The 10,460-nt window shown below is 38.4% G+C and overlaps 1 protein-coding gene across 1 annotated transcript in view; it reads right to left on the bottom strand.

Moving 5' to 3' along the window:
• Window positions 1–646: 646 nt before the first annotated feature.
• Slc44a1 (solute carrier family 44 (choline transporter), member 1) overlaps window positions 647–10,460 on the bottom strand; it is a 163,588-nt gene continuing 153,774 nt past the window's right edge. The window contains exon 17 of the mRNA XM_013023310.1: window positions 647–2,154. Within this exon, the coding sequence (XP_012878764.1) occupies window positions 2,140–2,154 (15 nt within the window). The 3' untranslated portion in view covers window positions 647–2,139. The remainder of the gene's footprint in view (window positions 2,155–10,460) is intronic.

Below are 10,460 nucleotides of genomic sequence, written 5' to 3' on the forward strand. Positions count from 1 at the left end.
ACTTTTCTTACAGGAGCTGTGGCTCAGGTGATAGAGCACTAGCCTTGAGCAAAAGAAGCACAGGGACAGCACCTCAACCAGTCTTGTATTCAAACCCTAGGACTGACAAAAACGCTACATTTTCTTTTTCTAAATATAACTGGATAACATTAATTTAAAAAGTTAACTAAGACATTTATAATTTTTTCTTTTGGCTCAGATAAAGTGGTATTAAGTGTAAAGTCCTAGCTTCCGGTTATCAGATCCAACACTGCTGTGGTTTGAATTATGTAATGCTCTCCACCTCCAACTACTTGAAAATCCTACCCCACAACAAGATGGTATCCTAAGCTTGGCCTTTGGGAAGTGATTAGGTCATAAGGTGTTTATAAAAGGAATGGAATAAAAAAGAATTCCAGAGGTACCCTTGCCCTTCCAACATGTAAGGACACAACGAGAAAGTGCTGTTCTTAAACCTGAGAGCAGATCCATCCTGATCACACACTGCATCTGCTCGCAGCCTCTTGAGGTTGAACTTTCCAGTATCTACCTCTGTGAGAAATAAGTCTCTGTTATTTACATGAAACATACTCTGTGGCATTTTGTTACAGCACCCCCAACAGACTGAGACAAACATGTACAAGTATTAAATATTTACTTTTCTGTTTTCATCAAAGTAATCCAAGACAAACAAATTGACTTTGAAATACAAATTTTAAATAGGCATGATCTCCTCATGGTTTTAAAAGAAGAAGGAAAAAGACAGAGGGAGAGAGGGGAGGGAGGAAGAGAGAAAGAGAAAGAGAGAGAGAGAGAGATCAGTAGAAGTGAAATTATTGTTTGAATGTCAGGCCAAGGTGCTAGTGTTTGAGCATGTTGGGTTATGGGAAGTCATCTTTATGTTTATGGACAAAGAGTTATTTTGGGGCACAGTTTGTCAGGAAGACTAGGGAGGAGGTAAGTGGGAGGAGAATAAGGTTAGGAATTGACTGGGGACCCAGAATCCCTGATGGCTCTCTTCTATTGTCTAACCGACCTTGCCCTGGTTAGATTCCCCACCCCTATACTCATTCTCTAGCACCACCATTAGAACAGTGGATTATCAGAGTATTGTCCAATGGAAAAATAATAAATTTGTCATCTAAATTGGATGTCAATGAACTTTTTCTGGTCAATATTTTAGGTGTGGAAGACCATGTGGTCTCTGTTACAATTATGCCAGTCTACCATTATAAGAAGAAATCAGCTGTCAACAAGGTATAAAAGATTGTGTGTGGTTGTGCTCTTATAAAACTTTATTTCAAAACAAAAAACAAAAAAGGTGGGGGTCAAATTTGACCCACAGGCCATACAAGAACATTAAATGTTATTTTGCTTTAAAAATAATTCTGTGATTCTTCTGTGCCCCAAAGTCTCCCTAATCCTCCCTCCCGGCCAGTGTCATGTACACCCCATGCAGTGGCACCCGCCATGATATTATAGGGTATGTAATTATTTCTGCAGCAATAACGAGCAAAGCACAATGTTATCGTGAAGTGGATTTGGAGTTAGAATAACTTTAAATTCTTATTCTGTCAATCTTTATTTTGTGTGATCTTACCTATAACACACAACCTCTCTGAGTCTCTTTCCTCATGGGCAAAATAGAACTATTAGGCACAAACTTACAGGCTGTTGTGAGGATTAAATGCACATAGAGAGGCAATCCTAATGCTTGGCATGGAACAGGCCCTCAATAAATAGTAGTTATTAACCCACATCAGCTCTATAAATAGCAGAGTCAGAGAGGACAAGCCCAAGCTGAAGGAAGAGAATTCCCTTGCCAAGGCCAGTCCTAGAATTAGATGGGAAGGGAGGGGGTAGTTCTGAAACATACACAAAAGAGAAGAGAAGGGCAGAGAAAGAAGAGAAAGCAGCAGGAAGTTTGAAGACATTGCTTCAAAGCAGATTATTATCAAATGCTTCGGATTAATCATTTATTAGACGGTCCGAAGGAAAATCCACTTGGCTGTTGGTAGCTGGGAAACCTTGGCGCATGCTTCCATTGTAGAAATAAGACCGGTGGGGGGCTTCCTCAAAAGTTCAACAGCTGGTGAATGGGAGCCTCTTGCATGAACAGCCTCCTCTCAGTCCATTCTTCTGGGCTCAGGGGAGGACCAGTCATCTTTTCTTCAGCTGAAAAAATACACACAAGAGAATGAATGCTGCTCTCCTAATAGAGAAAACACAATGAGGAGCAATCAGTAGCTAGTAATGATGTTGGATTACAAGGACACACACACACACACACACACACACACACACACGAAGAACTGCAAATAAAAAAAAATCTGAAAGCTGGGCACTGGTGGCTCATGTCTGTAATCCTAGCTACTTGGGAGGCTGAAATGGGAGAACTGTTGTTGGAAGCCAGCTTGGGCAAGAAAATCCAGGAATCACTTAACTCAAGTTAAGAACCAAAACTCCCTAAGTAGACATGAGGCTCATGTAGTAGAGGGCCAGCCTTAAAAGGAAAAAGCTAAAAGACTGTTTCTAGCTCTTGAGTTCAAGCTCCACTTCTGGCAGGGACATCTGAGTGAGCCTAGGTTCAAATCCTGATTTTACCACTTATAACTATGTGTTCTTTTATTCAATTCTTTTTAAAATACTTTTTTATTGTAAAAATACTGTACAGAGGAGTTACAGTTACATGAGCAAGGTCATGAGTACATTTCCTATCAAGCATTGTTACCTCCTCCGTTGTTTTTCCCCTACCATCCCTTCCCTCCCACCTCCACAACTACACTCCCTCCTCCCCGCCTCCCCGCCTCAATTGTAAAGTTCATTTTTCAACATAGTGTCTTGTACATCTCATTGTTACAATGGGTCAACCTGTATCCCTATTGAAGCATTTTGTTTTTTCCCTTCCCCTCCCCAAATTAGAGAAGTGTAAATACAAGATTCAGGGCACCGACATCAAAATATGGAACGCTTCACAAATTTGCGTGTCATCCTTGTACAGGGACCAGGCCAATCTCTGTATCGTTCCAATTTTATATATGCACTGCCCAAGCAAGCACTAACTATGTGTTCTTGGGCAAGGTATTTAACTTCTGTGCCTTTTTCCAAGCATAAGACAAAAACTGTCATGTGCATTCCTTTAAGATTGTATAAAATGCATGAATAAATAAAACACATTTAGAATGGTGTCAGTAATAAATGATAGATTTCCATTTGCCATTTTTAGTATCAATATTATTTTATGACAAGCAGGTTTTTCGAGTAACTGGACTGAATCAAACTACCTTAATGAATGAGCTTCTAAGCTAATTAAGCAATCTGATTCTCAAAAGTACTGAAGGTGAGATATAAATGAACTTAAGAGTTTTCACTCTTATAATTCTAGTTATTTAGCTAAACAGGTCAGACCAGGATAATAGATATTCTACAGTGACTGAGTAAAATACTAAAGATAATAATATTGTCATTCAAAGGAAGTCTTTATCCTTAGGAATACACTTTGAAGTATTTAGGACTAAAGTATTATGATGTATGCATTATTCTCAAATTGTTAGAAATGGTAGATGTACTTATGTGTGTAGATCATATACAGAAATAATACAGATATGATAAATGTCTCACAGCAGGATAAAAAAATGTAACACGTGTTCAACAATTTAAAAAAAAAAACAATTATCCAGTTAAGAGTAAGAGAGAAGCATAGACCCAGTTTGACCTTCCAGCACATCTAAGGCCACTGTAGAATAAGCAGAGGTGACAAGATATTCAATCTGACCCTAAAATGCCAGGAGAACTTGGACTTGGCACAAGGGGACAGGAAGTAATTCTACAACTCAATTATTTGATAGTATCAGGCAGGGATGTCTTCTGAGCACACCTGTCTCCACATTAGTCTCCACTTAAAACAGGTCCTTAAAACAGGTTGCATATGGCACCAAAACCAAACAAACAAAACAACCACAAGACCAAAACCAAAACCAAAAACAATATTGCTTGAAATTCTTACTAGAACTTTCAGGCTAGAGCTTTAGTCTTGAGATTTTACTTGCATGTTCCAATGATTACCTCTTCTCTGGTCCTCCTGCTCCCCCTGACTTCCTCTTAACTTCAATTCATTTGGCAAGCTGCAGAGAGAATAAATCTAAACTGCTACTTGCACTCTATTGGTTCCTCATTAAGAAATTACAAAGCCTTCTTGTTTTCCACAGCATCTTATCTAAACTTCCATGACTTATGAGTTTTACATATTTCAACTCACAGCTCCAATTCTCATTATATTTTCCCCTACCACTGAAAATAACAGACCTATAATTAGCCCGACATCTGATTCTGGCTGATGCCGCTTATGCTCATGTGGCAAGGACATCAGGCTCATGCTGAAGTTGTGATTCCTCTGAGACTGAGGTAAAAGTGCTTCACTTGTAATTTAAGCAATACATTTTCATGATAGAATAGTTTTAGACCTATAGAAAAATTGCAAAGCTAATATGAAGAATCCCCATCTGCTCCACTCCTACTTTTCCCTGTTATTAGCATTGTTACATCACTACTGTCCATTTGTCACAGCCAACGAACAAACATTGGCAGACAGCTATTAACTAAACTCCATTTATTCAGATCTATTAATTTTTCCCTAAGGGCCTTTTCTGTCTCAGGATTGTTTGCCATTACAAATAAATCCTTCCCTGAGCATTCTGGAGCATGTCTTTTGGTGCACATGTGCGTGCATTTATGTTGGGAACATGCTCAGGAGGGGACATATGCTTATTTCTATTCTGAACATATATTTATCTGCACCTTTAATCAATAAGTCCACATAGATTCCCAGTGTGCTTATATTGGGTTGCTCTACCACCTAGCTAACACTTTTAATTTTAGCCATTCTGGTGGACGGGTAGTGGTATTTTATTATGGTTTTAATTTGTATGCGTCTGATGACTGACTATATAGAGCATTAATGTATATGCTATAGCATTTTGTGAATAGTTGGACATCTTTTTATTATTAATTTTCATAAATTCTTTTTTTGGTGAGGGGTCTTTTATCAAATATATATTTTGCAAGTATCTTTTTTCCAGACTGTGTCTTAGCTTTTCTGTTTTTTAATGGTGTCTTCTAATAAACAGAGCTTAATGTTTATAATCAAATGGAAGTCTTGGTCTGAAACAACTTTAAGAGGAAGCTTCCATTTAGAAGTTTGAGCTGCTTTCCTGACCTTAGTTTAATATCTTATAATAGAACTTGTGCTGAGCAGAAAGCTGTCTTTGTTCTGCGGTTGAAGGTTAGGCCTCCTGCGTCAGCTGTCATCTAGATTGAACATTACTAGACATAAACTATACCATGCTATTCTAAGACCTCTGTTTCCAGTAAACAGGAAGAGAGAGATCAACCTTAGATGCTATGGCAGGCCATATTGCAGCAAAGCTTTGTTCTCTAAAGACAGAAGGATAATTTCCAGGCTATGCAATCATTGTTTTGATATCCTTCTTTTACAACCTGCTTGTTAATAATTTAGTGTCATTTGGGATATGCTTAATACAATATTGTACATGTATTTCTTCAACTAAACAGAATAGGAGGACAAAATATTATATTATACGCAAATAATAAAGTTTTAGATTTTTGGCATCAAGATTGTACTACGTAGTAAATACATACTTCAAAGCAAAAAATAAAGTTTTATTACCTTTAACCAGGAATGGCTTGGAGAAATAGTTGGCTTACTAGCTAATTATTGAGAAAACGACAGCTGTAAATCAACCGGTCAGATACTAGAAATACCATTTCATTATTTATTCAATGTCTAAACACTCAGTAATTTTGTATAGTTAACCAATTGTCTTTTATAACTTTGGTGCAAAGAGTTTACACTGGATGTATATACACATGGGGATAGAAATCTTCAAATACAAGCTATATTATTAAACAAAGAATGAGGGTTCTACAAATATTTCTCAGGTAGATTTAAATGGGTAGAAATGAGTGTATGAAGCTACACCTGGTATAAAAGCTATTAGGTTTTTCAATTCTTTTAGTCAAGCTATATGGACTACAATTTGGGCTTTATTTGTCCACTTGTTCCTTTGGAGGTAATCAGTGTTCTATTTTCTGTTAAAATACATACCTTTCCTATGATCCTCACATTTCAGAGGAGGATGGGGATTTCCTAAATGCCAGCTGACAGGGAAAAAGAATAGCCAGCATACAACTACACTCAGGGTACTTGTGAGAGAACAAAATGTCCTTTTGTTACCAAGGCACAACAAAAATGCAGTGAAGACAGACAAAGCAATGGAATAGAATTGTGAATCTAGAAATAAATCCATTCATCTATGGTCCATTGATTTTTGACCTTGATAAGAGTGGCAAAACCATTTAATGGGAGAAAGAATAGTCCTCTAGCTGAGAGGAGTGGATCATATTTGCAATCCTAGCTACTTCGGAGGCAGAGATTGTGGAATAATAGCTTGATGCCAGCCAGAGCATGAAAATTCATGAGATTCTATCTCATGAACTCAAGCAATGGCCAGGTACAGGTGAATGCACCTGTCATCCTCTGTGACATGGGAAGGCACAAGTTGGAGGATCACAGCCCATGGCCTGGGCATAAAGCCAGACCCTACCTTGAAAATAACCAATGGAAAAATGGGCTGGTAGTATGGTTCAAGTGGTAGAGTCCTGTCAGCGCAGAATCTTGAGTTCAATCCCCGGTACCACAAAAGGATGATACAGCAAGTGGATATTTACATATACCCTATACACAAAATTAACTCAACTAGAGCAAAAGTTAAAATGCATGGATTAAACCAATAAACTCTCCAAAGAAAGTTTAGGTCCAAACTTTCACAGCCTTGGATTGGATTGGTGATTTCCTGGGTAAGGCAATGAAAGTATGAGTAAACCATGATAGAGTGATCAAGTCCCTTCATCAAAAATGTAAATGCTTATGCTTCAAAGAACACTATAAAGACCAAAATGATAACCTAAAGAATGAGAGAAAATGTATGTGAATCATGTATTTGATAAGGGTCAGAGTAGCTAATGAAGACTTACAGCCAATGGGAAAAGTTTTTAAATAGACATTTTTCTAAAGAACTATACTAACATTCAGTAAACATATGACCAGGTACAGATACCATTAGTTATTAGGAAAATACAAAAATAAGCCACAATGAAATACTACTTTAGAATACTAAGGTGTCTGGAGTAGAAATGATGCACAGGGAGAAGTTAGAATCCTTATGCACTGCTGTTGGGAATGTAAAATAGTGTAGCTGCCATATAAAATTTGGCAGTTTTTCACAAAGTTAAAATATAGAATTACTATACGGCTTAGTAATTCTACTTCTAGATATATATATACAAGAGAACAGAATGAATGTGTCCTCACAAAAGCTTGCATGTGAATGTTCACAGCAGTATTCTTCATAACAGTGCAAAGGTATAAGCCACCTAAATCCCCATCAACTGAGGAAAGGATAAATAAAGCGTGTTACATCATATAATAGAATATTATTCAACCATAAAAGGAATGAAAACACTGGTACATGCCATTTTATTAGTCTGTTTGTCTCGGCAATAAATAGATTGTGCTCACTTTAATAAGAGGTTTCTTTGTGGTCTTGGAGGCCCATGGTTGAAGGATCACATCCAGTGGTGACTTCCTGTCAAGAGTCGGGAGAGAGACAGAGTGTGCGTATACATTGTGTCTCCTTTGATGCCTCTCTCTCTTCTTGTGAGATGGCTGATATTCAATCATGGATATTGCATGCTGACAAATTTATTTAACTCTAATCACATCTCAAAGGCTTTAACCTGAACGTCTTAGTCAGACTTTCCATCTCCTTAATTCCCTCACTGTGAGGATTAAGTTTCAATACATGAATTCTTGGTGGGGACCAGCTCAAATCACACTCAAACCATGACAGCCACACCAGGGTTAAAGCTTGAAAATGTGCTAAATAGAAGTAAGACAAACATATTGTCATAATATATAATTCTATTTACATGAAATATCCAGAAGAGACAAATCCATAGAGAAATAAGGAAGACTAGGTATTGCCAGGTGCTAGGAGATGGTCATTGGCAAGAACTGGTAAGTGGCACTGGGTTTCTTTTGGGGGTGAGGAAAATACTCAGAGTTTGTGCTCAGAGTTACTCAGACTGGTGAATACACCCAAACCCATGAACCTTCACTTCACAGTGGTAGGGATTTTTTGTTGTAGTTTTTGTTTTTGTCAGTTGTGGGGCCTGAACTCTGGGCCTGGGCGCTGTCCCTCAGCTCTTCAGCTCAGGGCTAGTGCTCTACCACTTGAGCCACAGTGCCACTTCTGGCTTTTTCTGCTTATGTGGTACTGAAGAATAAAGCCTAGGGCCTTACGCATGTGAAGGCAAGCACTCTACCACTGAGCCACCTTCCCAGCCCCAAATTGGTAGGCTTTATGATTTGTGAATTATATCTCAATTTTAAAAAGAGAAAGAAAATAGGAAAAACTTTAGTAAGAAATAGTTGAGCCCCGCCAGACAAAAATTGTCTAACATGCTAGAGACACCACGATATACACAAAATGAGGAGAGTGTTAGAGTTCCAAATGAGAAGAATCATTCTGAAAATTGCTTTTCCAATTCATAAAGCTTAGTTTTCTAATTAGAATTACAATAGGTACATACCTTTTTTGATAGATAACAGTCAATAGGTAATTCCATATGTCAAAGGGGAGTAATTGTTATGTAAGAAATTGAAGGCCATTCATCTGGGTAAGGGAAGGAAATGGTGGGGTTGCTACTCTCTATCGGTCATTTAAGGAACAATTGCACTTAGATCTGAAGTAAGTGAGAGTATAAGACCGGAAGCAAGTCCAAAGGCTCTGAGATATCCTGACATGAATAAAAAACAGCAGGGTCCAGGAGCTCACCCTGCTAGCACAGGGAACAGTGATGGATGGATGGGTGGGAAGTAGTTTATGGAAGGTCTTGGAATTTTGTTCTATGTGGGATGGAAGAGCACTGGAGAATTTTGATTAGGGGAGTGGTAAGACTTGTTTTGGATTTTAAAGATCCTATTGATTCCTCTATGGGAATAACCCAGGCAGACAAGATGGAAAGAAGACAAAATAGGGAACAATTGCATTTTTACACACAGGGAATAGAGGGGAGCGGCCCAGGAGGGTGTGAGAAGTGATTGGCTCAGAGATTGTGGTGGGAGCAGAGTTTACAAGTCTTACTGAGGGGCTGAATGGGGAGTGAGAGAGAGAAAAAAAGGAATGATCAAACATCATGCTTTGGTTTTCGTTGCCAGGAGTCGCAAATTTCAAAGGGAAAGTTCAGGGGACAACTTTGACAGATCTTAAAATGCAATCTAAAATTATAGCAAATAAAACGGATGCAAGAAAGGATAAGGACCAAGGAAAAGAGCTATACCTTCAACCATCCTGACAAATCCTCTTTTCCTGTGCAGACTTGTGCTGATTTTTAAAAATTATTTGCAATAAGCTCAGATGATGATGAGCCTGGAAATTCATTGTGACAGGGGCTTTCTTTTCAATGGACACTTTAAGCAAAGCCCTCCAGTCTCTCTAAGCTTTGGGTCCATCAGGTCTCCATTCCCTTTTAGACCTTCCCCTAAATTGGGATAAGAATTGTATGTCCTGTATGTGGAACTGAACCATTTAATTGTGAGTGAGTCAAGCTAAAGCCCATTGTGAAGATGTGAATGTGTTGTTGTATTTTAAATTATATACTACAGATTTGAAGTTAGTGCTTTCTATATCATTCAAGATTATGAGGATTGCCAGGTGCCAGTAGCTCATGCTTCTAATCCTAGCTATTCAGGAGGCTGAGATCTGAAGATCATGGTTTGAAGGCGGCAGAGCAGGAAGTCTGTAGAATTCTTATCTCTAATTAACCACAAAACAAACAAACAAACCAGAAGTGGACCTGTGGCTCAATTGGTAGAGCACTATTCTTGAGGCCAAAAACTCAAAGACAGCACTCAAGCCCTGAGTTAAAGCCTTAGGACCAGCACTAAAACAATAAAAAAAAAAAGGGAGAATTTATGGGTTGGAGATGTGGCTCAAGTGACAGAGCTCTTACCTAGTGCAAGAGCTGAGTTAAAATACAACTTATTGCTTACCCTCTACCTGAGAAAAAATAGAATATGAAGATTTATTAAAATTGAAATCAAGCCAGGCACCGGTGGCTCATGCCTGTAATCCTAGCTACTCAGGAGGCTGAGATCTGAGGATTGCATTTCAAAAGCCAGTCCAGTCAGGAAAGTCCATGAGACTCTTATCTCCAATTAACCACCAGAAAACAAGAAGTGGCACTGTGGCTCAAGTGGTAGAGTGCTCACCTTGAGCTAAATTTGTTAGGAAATGAAAAGGCGTAGAAAAAATTATATTAAGTGAAGTAAGCCAGGCCCAAAGAAACATAGGTCCCATGGTTTCCCTTATTTGCAATATCTAGTATATGTCTGAGTCAAG

This window comes from Dipodomys ordii, unplaced genomic scaffold, assembly GCF_000151885.1.
Source record: "Dipodomys ordii isolate 6190 unplaced genomic scaffold, Dord_2.0 Scaffold67, whole genome shotgun sequence".
NCBI classification, from domain to species: Eukaryota; Metazoa; Chordata; class Mammalia; order Rodentia; family Heteromyidae; genus Dipodomys; species Dipodomys ordii.